We start from the raw sequence: 23,999 nt of genomic DNA on the forward strand, positions 1-23,999 counted from the left end.
CGTTCCTGTGATTATTTAAATAATAAACATGAATTTATAACATGCAGGAAGTTACTTAGTGGTTATGAGGCTCTAACCACACAAAACAGTAGATGGGTGGGCTTTGCCAGGAAATAAGATAATGGGGTTAAATGCATTTACACATACAGTGTATTCAGATCCCTTGACTTTTTCCACATTTTGTTACCATACAGCCTTATTCTAAAATGGATTAAGTAGTTTTTTTCCCCTCATCAATCTAAACACAATACCCCATAATGACAAGCAAAAACTGGTTGAGAAATGTTTACTAATTTATTAAAAAACTGAAATATGACATTTACATTGTCTGTAAATGTCAATGTCAATGACATGTCTGATGAAACCAAGATTGAACTATTTGGCCTGAAAAGTCAAGGGGTCTGAATACTTTCCGAAGGCACTGTGTAGCACAACCAATGACTGAAAGAATACTATAGGCTACACCAAAAGTTATAGAAAAATGTACTGTTTATTAAAGTACAACACAGGTGCACCTGAATGTCCTCAAATAAAGAGGATTGTTATTAGCACTGGGCCTTCACAGCAAGCAGTGAAAATGTTCTCATTAGCTAGGTTTCCATCCAATTGGCGACAGATTTTCATGCGAATATTGAAAAATCCACAAAAACAATATGCGCATTTTCCCACCAGAGGTGTTTTCATCAAATTGACTTGTTGCAGATGAAAGGCTGTGTGTGATGACGGATAACACACAATACCTTTTGTGAATATATTTCCATGTACCGAATAAAAAAAAAGAAGTTAAATGGGTTTCCATCACATTTTCAACTCTACTGATGGTTCTCACAAACATTTTGGCCTTATATAGAGAGTGTGTCCACCATATGCACGCTGTTGGCTAGAGCTCACATTTAGCCTACATGATCACATTATTATGAACAAAAGAGCAAAAATATATATTTGTCAAAATGGCAGCCAAGCATCGATGATCATGTCACCAGAATAAGACCCTCAATATTTATTGGAAAGAAGCATCAAGTTCATCACCTTGCACTTTCACCTCCCTGTGAAGATCATAACTTATTTCATCTGTAGCCTAATAAATGTCATGCTTTCCCAATGAGTCGTAGTGAGAGGGCCACACAACATGTAATCGTGTGACTTCAAGTTTACTTTTATATGATGGTTATTATATCAATATTTGAGCATAAAGGCGTTTTCACAGATGTTTCTCGCATAATTGATTTTACAGACACAAAAATATCCCACTTTGTCTAGCGTATTTTGTTTTGGCGACATTTGGAACATTTACAAAAACATTTTCCGTTACCATTAGGCCTGTCATTATGTTTTTTATCCAACATGTCATTTATACATAAAAGGGTTGGATGGAGACCTAGTTAATGAGTGAAAGTGATGATTCTCGGCTCCAATCAGAGTTGATTTAATAAAATAGAATGACACACCAAATGTTCCGTCCCTACAGCTCTGAATGGTTAGCCGAAACAAGACATTTTCAGGATCGTTAGCGAGTTGCAAGCCTGTGGAAGACTGTAGTATGTGGATCATGAAAAGAGTGCTGGAATCCATCCAGAAAAATGCAGTTTCACATTTCCATCTTGATATGCTGTATACACAGTTGTTTCTGCTCAACATGATTTGTTGTGGCTTTATGGTGTTTCATTTGAAAGCTTAAAAACAGAAAATGTCTATTATAAGGGGATTGAAAAAACAGGACTATAATCAAGTATGATGACGTTTGGCCAAAATGGCTGAATAGGTACAATTCTTTGCATTATCAGTATTGAACAGTATTAACAGTATTAAAAAACAGTATTAAATTAGAAAAACTATTACTCACCAATTGAAAGTCATCAACATAAGAGTATTTCTCTTCGTTATAGATGTTTTTTTTCGTCATGCATGTCAGCACAATCCAATCACAAACAACAGTCACCTTCAAAGAGTATAAACTTGCAATGAATATAAATAAACAATGGTATGCAAAGGACCATGTTCTAGGGAAACCATCTATAAACCCTGTATGAAGGGTAACATTTTACCCATTTAACATATGTATATTGTTGCCATAACGACAACACATACAGCATGTGATTGAAGTACTATATTTACCAAGCCAAGGAGGGCAAGACCAGCACCAACATTCAGCAGTGTTGGCACTATGTTAAATTTTCCAGCCTGAAGCAGAGACATTTAACCAGTTTAACTAGAATACCAGGATTTTATAACTATAACACAATTTCATTCATTATTTTATGACATTCAAATAATCATATCAAAGTTAAAAATGGCTTGGATTGTTTCTATGAAAGCTCACCTGACCAAAAACCATGACATCAAAACGTATTCCAAATCCTTTGATTAATGTCCTTGTCTCTTCATTGTTACCATTTTTGTAATATTTGGCAAATCTGTGGGAAAAGAAAGGCACAAAGAGTGTTGCCAAAAATCATCTTAAAAAAACAAATGGACATCAATATTTACACTACCTATGGTTGTAATAATTTGGGGTCAGAGATAAATCTGATAAATCTATCTATCGATGTGGTTGTAGTCAAAAAACGAAAGTTCAACCCCTATACCTGAAGTTGTATCCAGGCGCCACATTGTTCACTGGGTCCTTGTTGTCCAGGCGACGGAAGGTGTACCTAGGCACACACCAGCTGCTTGGCATGTCCAGATCACATTCCCAACGGATCTGGACACCCATAACCCCACCCTAGACAAAGACAATCAACGTAGATAAGGAGTATACAGTTGACATGGATTTTACAAATGAAAACCAGCTGAGACATAAGATGCTATGCTGCATGTTAGATAACTCGACATGCATCAAAATGCCATAAGATATATCATGACATTTTTACTAATATACACTGAGTACACCAAACAGTAGGTACACCTTCCTAATACTGATTTGCAACCCCCCCTTTTTTCCCTCAACACAGCCTGAATTCGTCGGGGCATGGACTCTACAAAAAGCATGTCGAAAGCATTCTGCAGGGATGTTGGCCCATGTTCACTCCAATGCTTCCCACAATTGTGCCAAGTTGGCTGGATGTCCTTTGGGTGTTGTACCATTCTTGACACACACGGGAAACTGTTGAGTGTGAAAAACCCAGCAGCGCTGCAGTTGTTGACAGAAACCGCCGTGCCTGGCACCTACTACCATACCCCGTTCAAAGTCACTTAAATCTTGTCTTGTCCATTCATCATATGAATGGTACACATACACAATCCATCTATCAATTATCTCAAGGCTTAAAAATCCTTCTTTAACCTTTCTCCTCTTCATCTACACTGATTGAAGTAGATTTAACAAGTGACATCAATAAGGGATCATAGCTTTCACCTGGATTCACCTGGTCAGTCTGTCATGGAAAGAGCAGGTGTTCTTAATGTTTTGTACACTCAGTGTAGACCATGCCTTTAGGGTAGTTTGCAGAAAAATATTCCTGTGAACAATATTTGTCAAAGTTGCCAATGTGGTTAACCCTCATCCCATCAAGAGAATAGGGTCATGACATATCAGGGTCTAAATCTACATATGACCTGATAGGTGTGGACGTAAGCAAACACTTGCATCGTACATGTTATGGGAAGCCGTTTTTTAGGCTGAAAGACAGTAAGTAACAATGTTCTTAATGTTTTGTCTACTCAGTGTATATCCCCATTTTACCAAATGTTAAATAACTTGGGAGTTTTTAAAAAGAAGCAGGCACTTACATGGACAGCCATGGTCTGAAAGTCCTCATTGGCCTCTGTGACCATGTCTTTGAGTCTGAAGATCGGGCAGTCTGGGTCAGTGATGCGATTGAATACACATTGTTCCAAGTAAGTCTTGTTGACATAGGGTAAGATATTCCTTCTGTATAACAGACAAAATATCATAGTTATAGTGTTACATGCAGTTGTTCTGACTGCAATTCCACATAGCTTATTACTCGATGGCCCAATGCAACAAATATTGGTATTGCTTTATTTAGATCATCTGTAGATCCTCTACAGACTATCAGCAACATTTCAACTACACTATATATACAGAAGTATGTGCACAACCCTTCAAATTAGTGGATTCGGCTATTTCAGCCACACCCGTTTATGACAGGTGTATAAAATCGAGCGCACAGCCATACAATCTCTGTTGGCATTAGAATTGCCTTACTGAAGAGCTCAGTGACTTTCAATGTGGCACAGTCATAGGATGACACCTTTCCGACAAGTCAGTTGGGCAGATTTCTACCCTGCTAGAGCTGTAAGTGCTGTTATTGTGAAGTGGAAATGCCTAGGAGCAACAAGGACCGAACAGCCGCACACAAGCGCAATGCCAAGCACCATTGGACTCTGGCGCAGTGGAAGCATGTTTTCTGGAGTGATGAATCACGCTTCACCATCTGGCAGTCTGACAGACGAATCTGGGTGTGGCGGATGCAAGGAGAACGCCATCTGCCCCAATGCATAATGGTAACTGTACAGTTGGGTGGAGGAGGAATGATGGTCTGTTTTTTTTGTGTTTTTGTTCATGGTTCGGGCTAGGCCCCTTAGTTCCAGTGAAGGGAAATCTCATCGCTACAGCATACAATGACATTCTTGACGATTCTGTGTTCCTACTTTGTGGCAACAGTTCGGGGAAGGCCCTTTCCTGTTTCAGCGTGCACATAGCAAGGTCCATACAGAAATATGTTGAGATTGGTGTGGAAGAACTTGACTGGCCTGCACAGAGCCCTGGCCTCAACCCCATTGAAAACCTTTGGGATGAATTGGAATGACTGGGGGACCAACTCATATTCATGCACAGGATTTTGGAATGAGATGTTTGACAAGCAGTGTCCACATACTTTTGGTCATGTAGTGCATCTACTTATCCTAACCCTAAACTTAACCCTTATCCTAACTTTAACCCTCACACTTATTCTAAACCTAACCATAACCGTAGCAAGCAGTTAATTATCCAGAATATGCCAATAAAGTGTGACCCAAATCTTACATGGAATTTAGCTCGTAACATATTTATCAAGTCACAGAAATGTTTAACCTTGACTTACTTATTGAAGTTGAATTTGGGGTACCGGATGCTGTTCTTTATAAGCACTGTGAAGTTCTCTGCATCTGCCAACATTGGAGGACTAAAGAAAATTATATTGTTAAATTATTAAAACATTCTAGATGGATTATGTAAAATGAAAGCAAATACAACCTTTTCCACCTTGGCACTCAATAGTTCTTACTTGGGAGGTTCCTTATCTAACTCAAGCGGGCACCAAGCCAGAACCTCACATGTCTTATCCACAGCTGAGTACTTCACACATTTCCCAGTCTGAACACCTGAGGGGAGATGGTCACTTTAAAGGAGAACGTCAGTGAAAAACAATCATGTGACTCTCATTCTACAAGTAAGTGGTAGACTGTCTTTAAATCTAATTAACACATTGAGAGCTTGGGACTATAAGGTTCTATCTGCAAAAATATGACAGATTATTGGCTTTACATTTCCAATGTTGTCAGCAATTTGTATAATGTATTATTTTGAACTTTAAATACCCCAATTTATGTTGAGTACTATATATAGTTGAATTCGGAAGTTTACATACACCTTAGCCAAATACTTTTAAACACAGTTTTTCACAATTCCTAGTAAAAAATCCCTGTCTTAGTCAGTTAGGAACACCACTTTATTTCAAGAATGTTAAATGTCAGAATAATAGTAGAGAGAATTATTTATTTCAGCTTTTGTTTCTTTCATCACATTCCCAGTGGGTCAGAAGTTTACATACACTCAATTAGTATTTGGTAGCATTGCCTTTAAATAGTTTAACTTGGGTCAAACATTTCGGGTAGCCTTCCACAAGCTTCCCAGTAAGTTGGGTGAATTTTGGCCCATTTCTCCTGACAGGTGGGTGGGATGACCGGTAATATTCTGCTTTTACAAAATTTAATGCGGTTTTCAAATGAAACACAATACCTTGCTCCAAATCAATTCTAAAAGCTTTAACAAGAGCATGGTAGTGTGTTTCATTTGAGTCAGGTTTGTATGCCTCCTTGCTCGCACATGCTTTTTCAGTTCTACCCACAAATTTTCTATGGGATTGAGGTCAGGGCTTTGTGATGGCCACTCTAATACCTTGACTTTGTTTTCCTTAGGCCATTTTGGTTGGAAAACTAGTTTTAATGACTCCAACCTAAGTGTATATAAACGTCCGACTTCAACTGTAGGTAGAGAACATTGAACAGAACAAGGCTATGTCCCCCCAGAATTGTTTAAAAAAAATGCAGATAGAACCTTACAGTGCCCCTTGACTTTTTCAACATTTTGTTGTGTTACAGACTGAATTTGAAATGGATTAAATTGAGATTTGGTGTCACTGGCCTACACACAATACCCCATAATGGCAAAGTGGAGTTATGTTTTTAGAAATGTAATTATAAATGAAAAGCTGAAGTATATTGAGTCAAAAAGTATTCAACCCCTTTGTTATGGCAAGTCTAAATAAGTTCAAGAGAAAAATGTGCTTAATAAGTCACATAATAAGTTACATGGACTCTGTGTGCAATAATAGTGTTTAATAATGATTTTTGAATGACCACCTGATCTCTGTATCCCACACATACAATTATCTGTAAGGTCCCTCAGTCGAGCAGTGAATTTCAAACCCAGATTCATCCACAAAGATCAGGGAGGTTTCCCAATGCCTAGCAAAGAAGGGCACAAGGCCAAATGTACACTGGAGTTGCTTACCAAGACATTGAATGTATGGCCTAGTTACAGTGTTGACTTAAATCAGCTTGAAAATGTATGGTAAGACTTGAAACTGTCTGTCGAGCAATGATCAACAACCAACTTGACAGAGTTTAAAGAATGTGTGCAAAGCTCTTAGAGAGACTTACCCAATAATACTTACAGTTGTAATCACTGCCAAAGGTGATTCTAACATTTATTGACTCAGTGGTGTGAATACCTATGTAAATTAGATATTTCTGTATTTCATTTTCTATAAATTAGCAAAAACGACAAACATGTTTTCACTTTGTCATTATGGGGTATTGTGTGTAGATGGGTGATTTTTTTATTTATTTAATCCATTTTGAATTCAAGCTGTAACACAACAAAATGTGAAATAAGTCAAGGGGTATGAATACTTTCTGAAGACACTGTAGTGCCAAGCTCTCAACATATGACATGGTACTGTAATGATTATTGAATGGTAATGCTCAGTTGGTAGATCATGTCACTTGCAATGCCAGGGTTGTGGGTTCGATTCCCACGGGACCAGTATGAAAAAAGTATGAACATGTATGTAGTCATTACTGTAAAGTTGCTCTGGATAAGAGCGTCTGCTAAATGACTAAAATGTCAAATGTAATGCTACCCTCTAGTGACAACACAAGGCCTTTTTCTTTTACAGAAAGCCTTATAGTCTACATCTCAAACGTAGAACAAGGATTAGATCATAATATATGATAACTCAGATATAGAAATGGATCAATGACAATTTTCCCAATGTCAAAATCTTAATATCCTTACCATTGCCTCGGGTATCACGTGAGCCAGCCTTGCAGTCCCTGTCTGAGGTGCAGTCAAAACCAGTTTTTGGGACCTGAACGCATGACAGCATGAGTGTAATTTCTTTAAGCTTGAAAATACATCTTAGACACAGTACAGAACTTCAACCTCTATGAGAACCAAAAACAGGTCCCCTAAAAATGTTGTCCAGAAATGACCTCAATGGACAGAAAGGGGTACACCTCCCTAGACCCAAGAACAAAAGCATGTTTTCCTAAAACAGGATGTGTGATTTAATGAGAGACAACATAAAGCTAATAATACATTGCTTATGTATATAAATCCTACAGCCAATTTTCTAAGAAAAATTTGACGTAAAACATTTGCAAATAGATTTTTATAGTGTATCTTTAACTTGTCTATCATGCACATGACTCGAGGGCTGGACTTCATCCAATAGAAAGCATTAGTATTGGTGTCTTTTTGTAGGCACTAATGGAGGCTTACTCGTTGGCCAAAACCTATAGATTCTGACTGGTCAGATAGCGAACAACAATGACAAGAAGCTGAGGAATCGTAGGTGGCTCGTTTCAGCTCGTGGGTATCTTATTATTAATACCATGTCTTGTTTTGATTTATGTCCAGACCCGGTGTCAGAACCAAATCAGTTGGACGGGCATTAGATTTCCAAAGGTGGGCCCGTTTCCATTTCACGGGACCTCCTATGTGTACACACACTTTTTACATGAGTGTTATCGTAAAGCCCGTAGGCAGCTCATGAGTGTTATCGTAAAGCCCGTAGGCAGCTCATGAGTGTTATAGTAAAGCCCGTAGGCAGCTCATGAGTGTTATAGTAAAGCCCGTAGGCAGCTCATGAGTGTTATCGTAAAGCCCGTAGGCAGCTCATGAGTGTTATCGTAAAGCCCGTAGGCAGCTCATGAGTGTTATCGTAAAGCCCGTAGGCAGCTCATGAGTGTTATCGTAAAGCCCGTAGGCAGCTCATGAGTGTTATCGTAAAGCCCGTAGGCAGCTCATGAGTGTTATCGTAAAGCCCGTAGGCAGCTCATGAGTGTTATCGTAAAGCCCGTAGGCAGCTCATGAGTGTTATCGTAAAGCCCGTAGGCAGCTCATGAGTGTTATCGTAAAGCCCGTAGGCAGCTCATGAGTGTTATCGTAAAGCCCGTAGGCAGCTCATGAGTGTTATCGTAAAGCCCGTAGGCAGCTCATGAGTGTTATAGTAAAGCCCGTAGGCAGCTCATGAGTGTTATAGTAAAGCCCGTAGGCAGCTCATGAGTGTTATAGTAAAGCCCGTAGGCAGCTCATGAGTGTTATAGTAAAGCCCGTAGGCAGCTCATGAGTGTTATAGTAAAGCCCGTAGGCAGCTCATGAGTGTTATAGTAAAGCCCGTAGGCAGCTCATGAGTGTTATAGTAAAGCCCGTAGGCAGCTCATGAGTGTTATCGTAAAGCCCGTAGGCAGCTCATGAGTGTTATAGTAAAGCCCGAAGGCAGCTCATTAGTGTTATAGTAAAGCCCGAAGGCAGCTCATGAGTGTTATAGTAAAGCCCGTAGGCAGCTCATGAGTGTTATAGTAAAGCCCGAAGGCAGCTCATGAGTGTTATAGTAAAGCCCGAAGGCAGCTCATGAGTGTTATAGTAAAGCCCGTAGGCAGCTCATTAGTGTTATCGTAAAGCCCGAAGGCAGCTCATGAGTGTTATAGTAAAGCCCGTAGGCAGCTCATTAGTGTTATAGTAAAGCCCGAAGGCAGCTCATGAGTGTTATAGTAAAGCCCGTAGGCAGCTCATGAGTGTTATAGTAAAGCCCGAAGGCAGCTCATGAGTGTTATCGTAAAGCCCGTAGGCAGCTCATGAGTGTTATAGTAAAGCCCGTAGGCAGCTCATGAGTGTTATCGTAAAGCCCGAAGGCAGCTCATGAGTGTTATAGTAAAGCCCGTAGGCAGCTCATGAGTGTTATAGTAAAGCCCGTAGGCAGCTCATGAGTGTTATAGTAAAGCCCGTAGGCAGCTCATGAGTGTTATAGTAAAGCCCGAAGGCAGCTCATGAGTGTTATAGTAAAGCCCGAAGGCAGCTCATGAGTGTTATAGTAAAGCCCGTAGGCAGCTCATGAGTGTTATCGTAAAGCCCGAAGGCAGCTCATGAGTGTTATAGTAAAGCCCGTAGGCAGCTCATGAGTGTTATAGTAAAGCCCGTAGGCAGCTCATGAGTGTTATAGTAAAGCCCGTAGGCAGCTCATGAGTGTTATCGTAAAGCCCGAAGGCAGCTCATGAGTGTTATAGTAAAGCCCGTAGGCAGCTCATGAGTGTTATCGTAAAGCCCGTAGGCAGCTCATGAGTGTTATAGTAAAGCCCGTAGGCAGCTCATGAGTGTTATCGTAAAGCCCGAAGGCAGCTCATGAGTGTTATAGTAAAGCCCGTAGGCAGCTCATGAGTGTTATCGTAAAGCCCGTAGGCAGCTCATGAGTGTTATCGTAAAGCCCGTAGGCAGCTCATGAGTGTTATAGTAAAGCCCGTAGGCAGCTCATGAGTGTTATCGTAAAGCCCGTAGGCAGCTCATGAGTGTTATCGTAAAGCCCGAAGGCAGCTCATGAGTGTTATAGTAAAGCCCGAAGGCAGCTCATTAGTTTTGGGTAGATGGTGGAAGAGGTTGATGAGTTCGAATTAAGCAGCGTGTTGAAAACATTTGGTAAAGACGAATGTTCTGAATGGACAACAGTAGTGTCGAAAACTGGAACAAAAAGTGAAATTGTCTAAAATGACAGTGGAGGATACATGTTGTGGAGTACAGCAGGTCAGCCACCAGGGAGAGACTTGTCGAGGCCTGGTGACAGAAGGAGTCTACATCACGAGGCGATGGCTCCCTCTGCTGGACGTGCCATGTCTCGACGGGCTCTCCGGCCAGGACTAATTGGGGCTGATTGTGGTTTGCGAGTAATCAAGGGCTGATTGCTCACCAGCTGGACGAGTCCCATAAAGCTGCCAGAAGGGCAGCACATGGGAGAAGGGACTGGGGGAAGAAAGGTTACTCCCTTAAAGTTGGGGATGGTACAAGAGATAAAAGTAGGGAGCTCAGTTTTTGTTCCCCACAGGATACAGCAAGACCCGGAGCCCAGAGAGGGTCTCATAGGGGAGACCTACTCTTTTCTTTTAATTTGTTATTCAAATAAACACCCTTGAAACCGAGCTAATCCTACTCTGTCCGTGTCTGATCTGTGTAAACGTTTTGACCAAACCCCCTGGTCTGCCACCGTGTGTAAATTATAATGAATCACTTCTTGTTGGGAAGCGGTTGTTGAGTAAGGATGCATTTGAGGAAACCCATTTGAGGTGTCATAAATGGTGAAGTATGTGCTTGGAAACATGGAGTCTGTTAGTGACCAGGAGTGGTCTTATTTTGATTCATTGTATTTCTGACGAGCAGAGGAAAATTGCAATGGGCCTCAAAAGAATCCGGACAACAGAATATTTGTGTTTTGAACTTTGGAGTAGAGCACGCGTCAAAGGACTCATCTCAGGGATGACGACGGATGTTATCGTGGAGAAATTACAAGATTATGTTAATGTTATTGCATCAAATGGTTGTTTTATGCAACCAAATAACATTTTTTAAACTCTGTGTGAACTGAGAGGAGCTTCTGAGATTTAACTCTAGCAACTGATTTATGATGGTCTTGTCCTCTCTCGGAGCCCACACTCCATAGAATGAGTTGGTGTTTATGTGCCGGGAAGTACCAGGGTGGAGATGGCTCCGGTATGGATAATGATGTTGTATTCGGCACATGTGACTAATAAGATTTGATTTGATGAGAGGAACTTTGTTTTGGGAGCCCGACCCTGGTTTCTACACAATGAGAACAGTCTTTACAGTCTGCTGTGAATTATTAGTATCTTTTATACAAATCCTATCCTTGTGACCCATTCCATACATCTGATGTTTGTCATGAACATTCAGGAAGGTGTACTTTGCTGTGAAATGCTGTGGCTCAAATCCACTCATTGGGCTCTCAACGATTCATCTAGGGGTGATTCATCTAGGGGTGATTCATCTAGGGGTGATTCATCTAGGGGTGATTCGTCTAGGGGTGATTCGTCTAGGGGTGATTCGTCGACCAGCTTCATTATTGCAATAATGAATCAATGTTATTAATACGTTTTGAATAAAGTAATATCCTGATTGGTGATCTTGTCTCTCCTCATTATTGATTAGAATGTCCACGACAGTGTTCAGGTTGAATACCTGAAGAGAATTCCTGGCGTGGTTGGTGCCCGGCGTCTGACCTGCTGGGTGAATGGAGAAAAAGGAGAAAGTCTGTCGGTCCTGTTGTTTTTTGATGAAGAGCAAATACCTACGCATGTGAAGCTTGGTTGTGTAAGATACACTGCAGTGGCTTGGGGACAAAAGCTCTTACGGCGTAAGTATCGTAAAGGAGTTGGCCATGTTTCAAGTGTGTGCAGACAAACAGAGTATACTGAAGAACGGTGTGCAGAAGGACGACAGTGTTGCAATTGTGGTGGGGATCATGATCCTGAGTTCCTGGAGTGCTTTGTAAGGGTGAAGAAAATTGAGGTGGCAAAAGTTTGACCGCTCTATCAAATCTCCTATATTTAGGTGATCAAAAGAGATGGTAGTGGATACACCTCAGCCTGTAGTAAATGTTTGCTGCCAGACAAAAGATACCCTGTGTGTTAAAAAGGTGGATTTTGTTGAGTTCATTGCCACAGTTATAAACTGTACAGCACAAGTCAAAAAAAGAAGTCGACGAAACTAGACATTATTGTGGCTGCAGAAGAAAAGTTTTTGGGACTCCGGGATTTTACATTGGAAGACTTGGAATGGGTACTGGTGCCAGAGGACCCGCCCTCCCAGGATCCCCTTGAGCCTGTGTAGGGACCAGATCTGTTTGATTTATTTTTCACAGAAAAGTTGTTTGACTATTATTTATTTTTTGGTAGTTCGAAGAAGAAGAAGCTTATTGGTTTCAAGTTTGGGGAAGCTTGCAATTTATCCTACCATTTCCACCGACCTGCGTGCCAGTTATGACTATTTATATATTTCCGTGGAATAGTTTCATTTTAATAATAAAGTTTTTGTTTCTCAAAATCATTGTCACGTGGTTAATCATAAAAATCTGAAGTAAAATTATAAAAATCTCAAATTAAACTATGGTGGGTGCACTAGACTCTGCAATATGGACACATTGATACACTGTGATCCATTGGTGGCTAAAGAAATGAGAGCATAGAACTAAAAAGATAGCCTATAGGCTAATGCAACAGTAGGCCTATAACTTCCAACATGAACTAAGTAAAATACATAGACCTAAAGCCTACAAATAAAAGAGTAGAAAATATCCTGACAAAAATTCTGGTTCTTTCAATCACATTAATCTCTCTTCTCTGCCTGTCTGCCACCTTTTCTATCTGTCTTGACTTGAACTATTGCTAGTGAAGTTCAACATTGTATCAAATTATCACAGGGTCTGGCCAGAAGCTGTCGCTAACAAACTTGCAACATATCACTAGCCTATTCCGGGCCCTCAAAGTTTCCTGTGCCAGTGAGATTTATTTTTATGACGTTTCCACTGGACATATAGGATCATCAGATCATAATATTTTGCTCTTTCACACTGAGGCTTGGTGAAAGAGCAAAATATGATGTTGGAAAAACAAATTAAATACGGAGGAACTACAGTATCATTCACAATGGATGTTAAAAAACAGACTTTGTTGACTTGTGTGAGGTGAAGAAAAAATGTGTGGTGTATGTGGTGAGTTAAGACAATCAGAAATAAGATATATGCAATGCATTCTGGAGACTCACCATGTCTTCGCCACACCCCCCTCCCCTTTTTCTTGATGCAATATTTTAAATTATACTCAAGACACGTTATCTTCACACGCTTTTCACAGACAGCCACAACTCAAATCAGCTAGACCTATTCAGCTAGACCTATTGCCCAGCGCACTCCCCAAATAGAGGCTTCCTAAACACACTTGTGATTTGAAATTATCCACAGCTATTTATTTTTTTAAAGAAGTTAATGATACTATGTGGCTAAGTCATGCTTCCTGGTGAAGTATTTTGAATGATTTTACTTAGACAAGAGTAATTATATATATATATATAATTACTCTTGTCTAAGTAAAATCATTCAAAATACTTCACCAGGAAGCATGACTTAGCCACATAGTATATATATATATATATATGTTTGGTGAAACATAACTTTACATCAGGGCAAACCAGCATCCTAACAGTGCACTGTGCACCTGCCAACTTTCTTTTCTAGAGGCTGAAACCAGAGATCTGTATATAATGATGACAAGTTCATGTCTCCGGCATTTGTTCCAAAGGAGGGAAGGCAGGCGACAAGCTTAGGTCTGCATATTATTTCCATAGAAGCCCATTGAGCTTATAAAGGACAGATTTTGGTGCGAGTGAGCCCTCTCACTTCGCCTCTTCCTCTCTGCTGAAACTATATTACTGGAGAAAGCGTCAGAGCGAGTGAAACAGCACCCCCCTATATTTAGCCCATTAATCTGATGCTGTCTGGTCAGAAATAGTATGACATGCGATACTCTTTTGTTCCAGACAGCATCAGATACATGTTCTACACATAACAAGACAGAGAGATGCTGTTTTATTCACTTGGTGCTTTAACTGAGATTGATGCGTCTTTCTGTTGGCGCACGTCTTGGCCATCATAGACTCAGTGGGTTTTGTCCAACATGTCTCCGGACCTACACTACAGGTGAAAAGTTTTAGAAACACCTACTCATTCAAGGGAATTTCTTTATTTTTACTATTTTCTACATTGTAGAATAATAGTGAAGATATAAAAACTATGAAATAACACATATGGACTCATGTAGTAACCAAAAAAAGTATTAAACAAATCAAAATATATATTTGAGATTCTTCAAATAGCCACCCTTAGATCTTATCTGTCGCGAAAAATGTCAGTTCATCACTGTGGATGGTTTGTACTCTGACAACTTGACTGTGAGTTTCAGTGTTCCTTAAGGTTCTGTTATAGGACCACTATTGTTTGTATAATATATTCTACCTCTTGGTGATGTCATTCAGAAACACAATGTCAACTTTCACTGCTATGCGGAGGACACATCTGTAAATTTCGATGAAACATGGTGAAGCCCCAAAATTGCCTACGCCGGAAGCCTGTGTTTCAGACATAAAGAAGTGGGTGCCGGCAAATATTTTACTTTTAAACTCAAAACAGAGATGCTATTTCTAGGTCCCAAGAAACAAAAATATCTGCTGTCGGATCTGAAAATTAATCTTGATGGTTTACAGTCATCTCAGATAAAAAACTGTGAAGAACCTTAGTGTTACTTTGGACCTCTCTCTTTTTATGATCATAAGCTTTACTGTCTGGTTACCCAGATAAAGCACTAAATAAACTTCAGTTAGTGCTAAACACAGCTGCTAGAATCTTGACTAGGACCCCAAAAAATTATCATATTACTCCAGTGCTAGCCTCTCTACACTGGCTTCCTGTTAAGGCTAGGGCTGATTTCAAGGTTTTACTGTTAACTTACAAAGCATTACATGGGCTTGTGCCTACAGTACCCATCTCTCCAATTTGGTGCTGCCATACATACCCAAAGGTAGACTACTGTCTCAAGATGCAGGCCTCCTTATTGTCCCTCGAATTTCTAAACAAACAGCTGGAGGCAGGGCTTTCTCCTATATAGCTACATTTTCATGGAATGGTCTGCCTATCCATGTGAGAGACGCAGACTCTGTCTTGACCTTTAAGTCTTTCCTTATATTTTGTTGTTGTGCTTTTTCTCACCAATTTCGTGATATCCAATTGGTAGTTACATTCTTGTCCCATTGCTGCAACTCCCCTACAGACTCGGGAGATGCAAAAGTCGAGAGCCATGCATCCTCCGAAACACGACCCTGCCAAGCCGCACTGCTTCTTAACACACTGCTCGCTTAACCCGGAAGCCAGCCGCATCAGGAATACATGGCCTGATGACTCCTGGTTGTGCCCAGTCCACCTGGTTGTACTGCTGCTCCAGTTTGAACAGTTCTGCCAGCGGCTATGGAACCCTGACCTGTTAACTGGACATGCTACCTTGTCCCATTAATTTCTCCCATAAGAATGGCCAACGAACCAGAGGTAGAAAATGGAAATAAAATGCAATTTTCTAGGACTAAAAGCTGTCCAGCAAAATTACAAGACAATAAAACAATATTGAGTAATGACTAGCTGCTATGAAAACCTTAGGAATGCATACTGTTAGCCAAATAGAGGCTTTCTGTTATCTAACTCACACACAAACATTTTGGCTTTAGCCATTGTCCTTGAAAATATCCATTCCGGGTGCACACAGGCATAAGCACTCAGACATTCTCACTTCCCCAAAGTCATTGGACAACTTATCCTAGATCCCCAAAGTCAATTAGAAACTACATTCTTATAGCGCATCTTTAACTTCTCTATCATGCACATGACTTGAGGGTTGGACTTCATCTAATAGAGAGCAATAGTAATGGTGTCTTCTTGTAGGCACTAAACGGAGGCTTACTCCGCTATGGCTCGTTGACCAAAGTATGTAGACGAATTGGCTGACCAACATCATGACAATGAAGGCACGAATCGATGTGGCCGGAAGGCGTGCATTGTTATGATTCTGAACGGTCACATAGCTAGCAACAATGAAAAGAAGCTGCCATGTGGGGAATAGTAGGTGGCTCGTTTCAGCTCATTGTATCTTGTTATTGATACCATGTCTTGTTTTGAGGCATTTTGACTGAAAATGCTAATATGGCTAAAATTGGCTAGCGAGCTAACCAACAACTGTAATTAAGTATTTGAGAAACAAAAAGTGCTCATTGTACAAATGTATTTAGGTTTTCAATAAACATTTGGACATGAAATATAGTTTACATGTTGTCGAAATTCTAAGCCAACCCTGTCTGTTTTGCCCCATAGTTTTGCGCGTGTCGGTTTAGTTGCTAAACAACCAACCAGTCTATTGGGAAATTAATGGGTTTTTGTAGGATTTGGGGATAGACACCGAGAATAAAGTATATGGTAAACGCAGGCTAGGAGATCTTGTATGTTTTGTTCTATGAGAGGATCTTAATCAACTAACATCGCTTTTTGTGCTTCTTTTGAAGCGTTGAATCAAAATAAGCACAAAGCACATAAAGGCTTCAAAATTCATGAAGGTCATGTTAACTGACTGACATTATCTCATAGAACAAAACATATAAGCTCTACTAAGCCTGTGTTAACCTCAGACCTTATTTTCTCTGTTTATCCCAAAACCCATTCTTTCCACATTCATTTCCCCCAAAAGAAACGGCCAACAAACCTGAGGTAGAAAATGCAAAAAAAAAGTAGAATAATTTAGGACTACAAGCTGTCGAGCTCTATTACAAGACAATAAAACAATAGTGAGTTGCAATAAAATCCTTTAGGAATGCATACTGTTAGCCAAATAGAGTCCTTCAGTTATCTAAGTCACACACACATACATTTAGGCTTCAGCCATTGTCTTTGAAAATATCCATTCTGTCTGCACACAGGCACAAGCACTCACATTCTCACTTCCCCAAAGTCATTGTACAACTTATCCTAGATGTTGTAATAAAATTGAAGTTTTAGATCAAAATGTATAAAGTAGAGCCTTTTCCATTAACGTATCTTCAGGTGGATGGGATATTCAGTATGTTAGATAGGCCGTCATTGTAAATAATAATTTGTTCTTAACTGACTTTCCTAGTTAAATAAAGGTTCAATTTTAAAAAATGTCTTACCTCTGGACAGTGCGACTGAGTTTGGTTCAGAGTGATGAGCAGGTTCGTCAACACAAAGAAAGAGTTCTCCTCCTGCCACAAATCAAAAAACTCTAATTACTTCTCTCAAACATACAATCATCATGGGTTTGGCCTATTCACATGGCTTTTGCTTGAAATAAAGTTAGTAGGACACAGTTGTTTCATCTCTGACACACATTCCATGTTTTAGTCTGAGCAGCGGTACACCACTCCCAATGGATTTTATATTTTATTTTTGTACAGGGTCACCCCAACTGACCCAAAAGCCCAAATGTGCACAAAGCTAAAGTGAAACAAGCAGGAACCATAAAACACCACTGTGCCAGTGAAGTTGAGGTCACACCCACCACGTTGGGTGGCAGTCAGCCTGGCAGCAGGTGACTGGGAGAAGTAAAGGGTCCCTGTATTTGGTGGTGGTGATTGCAATAGATCAGGCCTATACCTCATCTTCTATACGTATGGGTGATACCTGTGGTGGGATGACATAGTCTGCCACATCCCAGATTCGCAGACCCAGGTCAGAAGTGTTGGTCAGGGCGATGCCCTTCACCTTGGTCGTGACAGAGCTGAGGACTGCATCCGTGTCCTGGTAGCCTTTGTTCAGCACACAGACATACCTGCATAGGTGTGCAAGGGGGATGCAAAGAGGTGGTCAATGCATTATGGGCTTACCTTTATTCCCAGGTCCATGGGGCTTAAAAGTATAACATGGGGTGAATCACAGAGATATCATTGTATTTTTTTTATATAAAATGTATGAAAATAAGTGAAATATTGCCCAAAACATATTGTGGCTATGATGGCAGTATAGGAAGGGGTACTGACGAAACCACTTTGTTTGATTAGTAAACGTAGGTCAATGTGAAATTGTTAGAATGTCATGTGGTCTTTATGCGACACTTACCCGATCACATATGCAATCACTAAAGCCTGCGTGATTCTGTTGAGGGTTCCAACCTTGAAGCTCCGAATTACAAGAATTTTCGGTGTTGAATATTCGAAAAAACATTGACAGATGGACGCACAACATCCCCTCGTTTTCATCATGTTTGCTGCCTCCGAAAAAAGGGGATTAAAAACGCTATTTTGTATCCTCTTAAAAAACGAGATAGCCCGACCGGTTTATTAAGGATATCTTCCTTGTATGTCACGGGTTTTCGAAAAAAAAAACAGGGCAGTTTAACTTTCACGGTCGGTGCAACCAGGGATCCTTGGGACGTCCCGAACCCCAGTGAAGTTGAAATGTAAAATGGTTGAGGGTTATGCTTAGGTAGCCTAAGGGTTGTGGAAGGGTTTATGGTTAAAGTAAGGGTTTAGTCCCAAGGATCCCGGATAGCACGAACCGAACTTTAACCCCACTGTAATGTCCCTGTCTTCCGCACACGTTTAGATTGAAGCGGTTCCCTTTTTATTTCCCAATAATGAAACGAGCTACTTTGAGCTGACGCATAATTTTTCATATTTGGTACCCTTTGCCAAACTGTTGGTGGCGGTAGGCAGGGGCGCCACTTTGGTTTCAGAAGTGGGGGGCACATAACCTGGCGGGAGGTCCTCCTATCAACCTTTGGTACCCTTTGCCAAACTGTTGGTGGCGGTAGGCAGGGGCGCCACTTTGGTTTCAGAAGTGGGGGGCACATAACCTGGCGGGGGGTCCTCCTACAGAATTTTTGGGGCCACCTAAAGCTAATTTCCTGCCTTTTTACACAGGCCAATATATAGAACAAAAAGTAAGCAAAAATGCCCACAGTCATCAAGCTAGGTAGGAGATTATTAATAAATATGTTTAAGTGGTTAATAAGACTGAACTAGATCAAAGATAATTCAATAATATGTGTTGCCGTGTTGCACCTTTAACCAATAGCCTAACAAATGAACAACTCTTTTAAAAAATAATCATACTTTTGCATGTCTTTATTAAGACAACATCTATATCAAATTTGAGCCAGACCGACCAGCCAGCTCGAGCTGCCTGCACACCTGACCCCCACCAGTCTAGTCAATACCTCAACTCTCTCCCAACACAATTTCCTTCCCAGTTTACACCTTAAATGTTTTTAATTCCCAAGGGAAAGGTTTGGAAACAAAAATAAACACAAAAAAAACATACACCTAAAACATACATTATCACATTATCAAATTCTCAATATAATTCATCTCATAATAGTACTGTAGAGCCATTTTTAATTGCACACAATATTGCTGGGTCGCCCCATCCTGTCCCTAGGGGTCCACCACCCTGTAGCACCTCAACCCAACACACCTCAATCAGATTTAGGATCTTAGTGAAACATTCAATATTGGTTTTGGGTGTGTTAGGCCAAGGCCAGAGCGTCAACCCACAAGACAGCAGACCCCCAAGGCCAAGAATGAGCAGCCAAGCCTCTAGGGATTGCCTACATAGGTATCTCCCCCAATGAGGGCATGTTTTCAATACAGGTTTCTTATTCCATATAAGGCAACCAGACCCTATGAAAGTTGCCTGGTATACATTTAATATTGTAATAAATCAAATCTAGTAATAAATAGCTTGACATTGTGGGAGGAAAACCAACCTTGCAACTAATGGCAATGCATTTCTTAGCCACTATAAATAATTGGTTACACAGTTTCTTCAGATAACAGTCTCCACTATCAACAATTCCAAGTAAACTGAAACAGGGAGAAGGGATCATCTATAGACATGCTGAGATTAAAGAGCATACTCTTTGCCAGAATTCAGCCAGCCTTCACAAGAACATTAACATATGCAAATATGTCACATTTTGTGTTTTACACCTCCAGCAGAGGAATTACATTTCTGAGTGCATGTAATTCAGTTTCACTGACATATAGTACATTCTATGGATGGCCTTAAACTACATGGATTTATTTCTGAGATTATATGAACATGACTGGTGTCGTGGCTTGACTTTAAGATTAATTTGAAGACTGTTATTTATCTAATAACCTAACTATGTTTAACTGTTACCCGATTAAATTAATCATGTAACAATTAACTCATTAGGATCTAGGGCACCACGAAAGCGGTTCTAGAGTTACCATCTCCCAAATTAAATCCTGAAAGATCTTTACCTATCACATTCATAAACAGTCAACTTATTAGCAAGATAAATAAATAAATAAATACAGTATGGGAATGAGGTAGGTAGATCGATGGGCTGTTTACAGGTGCAGTGATCTGTGAGCTGCTCTGACAGCTGGCACTTAAAGCTAGTGAGGGAGATATGAGTCTCCAGCTCCAGAGATTTTTGCAATTCGCTCCAGTCATTGGCAGCAGAGAACTGGAAGGAGAGGCGGCCTAAGGAAGAATTGGTTTTGGGGGTGACCAGAGAGTTATACCTGCTGGAGTGCGTGCTACAGGTGGGTGCTGCTATGGTGATCAGCGAGCTGAGATAAGGGGGGACTTTACCTAGCAGGGTCTTGTAGATGACATGGAGCCAGTGGGTTTGGCGACGAGTATGAAGTGAGGGCCAGCCAACGAGAGCGTACAGGTCGCAATGGTGGGTAGTATATGGGGCTTTGGTGACAAAACGGATGGCACTGTGATACACTGCATCCAATTTATTGAGTAGGATATTGGAGGCTATTTTGTAAATGACATCGCCGAAGTTGAGGATCGGTAGGATGGTCAGTTTTACAACGGTATGTTTGGCAGCATGAATGAAGGAGGCTTTGTTGCGAAATAGGAAGCCAATTCTAGATTTAACTTTGGATTGGAGATGTTTGATGTGAGTCTGGAAGGAGAGTTTACAGTCTAACCAGACACCTAGGTATTTGTAGTTGTCCACATATTCTATGTCAGACCCGTCCAGAGTAAGTGATGCTGGACGGGCGGGCAGGTACAGGCAGCGAATGGTTGAAGAGCATGCATTTAGTTTTACTTGTATTTAAGAGCAGTTGGAGGCCACGGAAGGAGAGTTGTATGGCATTGAAGCTTGCCTAGAGGGTTGTTAACACAGTGTCCAAAGAAGGGACAGAAGTATACAGAATGTTGTCGTCTGTGTAGAGGTGGATCAGGAGGCTGAAGAAATTTGTCTTGTTACCAAAAACACTCACACACTTCTACAGATAAACAATCGAGAGCATCCTGTCGGGCTGTATCACCGCCTGGTACGGCAACTGCTCCGCCCACAACCGTAAGGCTCTCCAGAGGGTAGTGAGGTCTGCACAACACATCACCGGGGGCAAACTACCTGCCCTCCACCCGATGTCACAGGAAGGCCATAAAGATCATCAAGGACAACAAACACCCAAGCCACTGCCTGTTCACCCAGCTATCATCCAGAAGGTGAGGTCAGTACAGATGCACCAAAGCTGGGACCGAGAGACTGAAAAACAGCTTCTATCCCAAGGCCATCAGACTGTTAAACAGCCACCACTAACATTGAGTGGCTGATGCCAACACACGGACTCAACTCCAGCCTTCAACTATGAAAGACAAAATGAGAAAAAAAAATCCAGAAAATCACATTGTAGGACTTTTAATTAATTTATTTGCAAATTACGATGGAAAATAAGTATTTGGTCAAAAACAAAAGTTTATCTCAACACTTTGTTATATACCCTTTGTTGGCAATGACAGAGGTCAAACGTTTTCTGTAAGTCTCCACAAGGTTTTCACACACTGTTGCTGGTATTTTGGCCCATTCGCCCATGCAGATCTCCTTTTCACAGAATCGCCCACGCACCTTAACTTACAGGAAACCACATGAACTTTGATTACATTCCACACAGGGAGGGAAAGGTAGTGTTACGCAATAGCTGGATAGTGTTACGTAATAGCTAACAAAGCACTATATTGCGTGCTAGCTAGGAAAGCACTGTTGCGTTCCAGACTTCTCCAGTCATGGTATATTGTTGTGGGAGAAGAGCCAGTGCGAGGAAGTTGCAGACAGATCCATATGAATGTAGAAAGCAAAGAATGGACATACCCTATAAGGCGAGACCCAGATGCAGACACAGGAGGCAGATGGTTTGAGTCTTGATATTTATTAAACAATCCAAAAGGGGTAGGCAAGAGAATGGACGTGGCAAGGCAAAAGGTCAAAACCAGTTCAGAGTCCAGGAGGTACAGAGTGGCAGGCTTGAGGTCAGGGCAGGCAGAATGGTCAGACAGGCGGGTACGGAATCCAGAAAACAGGCAAGAGTCAAACCAGGGGGAGAAAAGAGAATAGAAGCAGGAGTACGGGAAAAACACTGGTTGACTTGAAAAGCATACAAGACAAACTGGCACAGAGAGACAGGAAACACAGAGATATATACACCAGGGATAATGTTTTATTTATTTAACTAGGAAAGTCAGTTAAGAACAAATTCTTATTTTCAATGGCAGCCTAGGAACAGTGGGTTAACTGTCTTGTTCGGGGGCAGAACAACAGATTTTTACCTTGTCAGCTTGGGGATTTGATCTTGCAACCTTTCGGTTACAAGTCCAACGCTGTAACCACTAGGCTACCTGCCACCCCATAATAAGCAACACCTGGAGGGGATGCTGGGAAACGGACCAATGAAACAAGGGGACAGTTTGCGGGACTCTAAAGAGGCAGGTCCCGTGTGGACAGACATACCCTCTATCCCCAATGCGGTAGCGGGAAGCTGGAGTCCAGCGGCAGTCCGCTGGAGTTGGTCTTGAGAAGTGCTACCCGAGCTCTTTTCCAGGTACGTTGACAGTGGGGGAGAACATCTGGGCTGAGGGTACATTGAATCCCGGTTCTTGTTCTGGGAAGAGTGGAGGTTGATACCCCGTGGAGCACTCGAAAGGTGAGAGTCCGACGCCACAATATGGGTGCAGAACACCTTCCAGAACTGAGACGAGAACTGAGGACCCCAGTCAAAAACCATAGACACCGGGAGTCCATGGATCCTGAAGACGTGCTGCACCATGAGCTGGGCCGTCTCCTTGGCAGAAGGTAGTTTGGGGAGAGGGATGAAAAGAGCGGCCTTTGAGAATCGATCCACCACTGTCAGAATGACGGTGTTGCCATCAGAAGGGGGAAGCCCGGTGACAAAATCCAGAGAGATATGAGACCAGGGACAATGAGAGACTGGTAGTGGCTGAAGGCCAGAAGGAGCTTGCCGTAGAGTCTTGTTCTGAAAACCGTGCATGCAAAGGCAGCGATGTCAGGAACCATAGTGGGCCACCAGAAAAGTTGTCAGAGGAATGCTAGGGTACGGCGGGAACCAGGATGACAGGTCAGCCTGGAGGAATGAGCCTATTCCAGAACCGGACTGAGTTAGGGACAAACAGCCAAGTTCTCAATATCCCAACCCACTGAGGCTGCAAGGCATGAGGTAGGGAGAATGGTTTCGGAGACTGAGTGTTTGTCAGAGGAACTGTATAGGTGGAAGGAGCGTCAGACTTCACATTCTTGGACCCTGGGCGGTAGGAAATGGTGTAGTTAAATATTGTAAACAGGAGAGGCCGCCAGGCCTACCTGGAGTTAATGCGCTTTGCTGAACGGAGATATTCCACATTTTTATGGTTGGTCCAGACCAGGAATGGCTGTTCTGCTCCTTCCAGCCAGTGCCTCCACTTTTCTAACGCCATCTTGACCGCCAGGAGTTCTCAGTTGCCTACATTGTAGTTCCTCTCTCCAGGATTGAGACGATGGGACAGGAAGGCAGGGTGCAGTAACCCGAATGAAACGGCGGTAGAAGTTAGCAA

At 41.5% G+C, this 23,999-nt stretch overlaps 1 protein-coding gene across 1 annotated transcript; it reads right to left on the reverse strand.

Moving 5' to 3' along the window:
- Window positions 1–471: 471 nt before the first annotated feature.
- p2rx4a (purinergic receptor P2X, ligand-gated ion channel, 4a) lies at window positions 472–18,804 on the reverse strand. Its single transcript, XM_035775551.2, has 12 exons — window positions 18,240–18,804; window positions 17,805–17,952; window positions 17,315–17,386; window positions 7,526–7,598; window positions 5,232–5,328; window positions 5,049–5,129; window positions 3,730–3,871; window positions 2,586–2,722; window positions 2,321–2,414; window positions 2,116–2,181; window positions 1,844–1,939; window positions 472–1,673 (listed from the first exon to the last, which is right to left on the reverse strand). Exons 1-12 carry the CDS (start codon window positions 18,380–18,382, stop codon window positions 1,653–1,655), a joined length of 1,170 nt encoding a protein of 389 aa, XP_035631444.1. The 5' UTR covers window positions 18,383–18,804; the 3' UTR covers window positions 472–1,652.
- Between the last annotated feature and the right edge of the window lie 5,195 nt (window positions 18,805–23,999).

The sequence above is a fragment of the Oncorhynchus keta genome, chromosome 9 (assembly GCF_023373465.1).
Source record: "Oncorhynchus keta strain PuntledgeMale-10-30-2019 chromosome 9, Oket_V2, whole genome shotgun sequence".
NCBI lineage: Eukaryota > Metazoa > Chordata > Actinopteri > Salmoniformes > Salmonidae > Oncorhynchus > Oncorhynchus keta.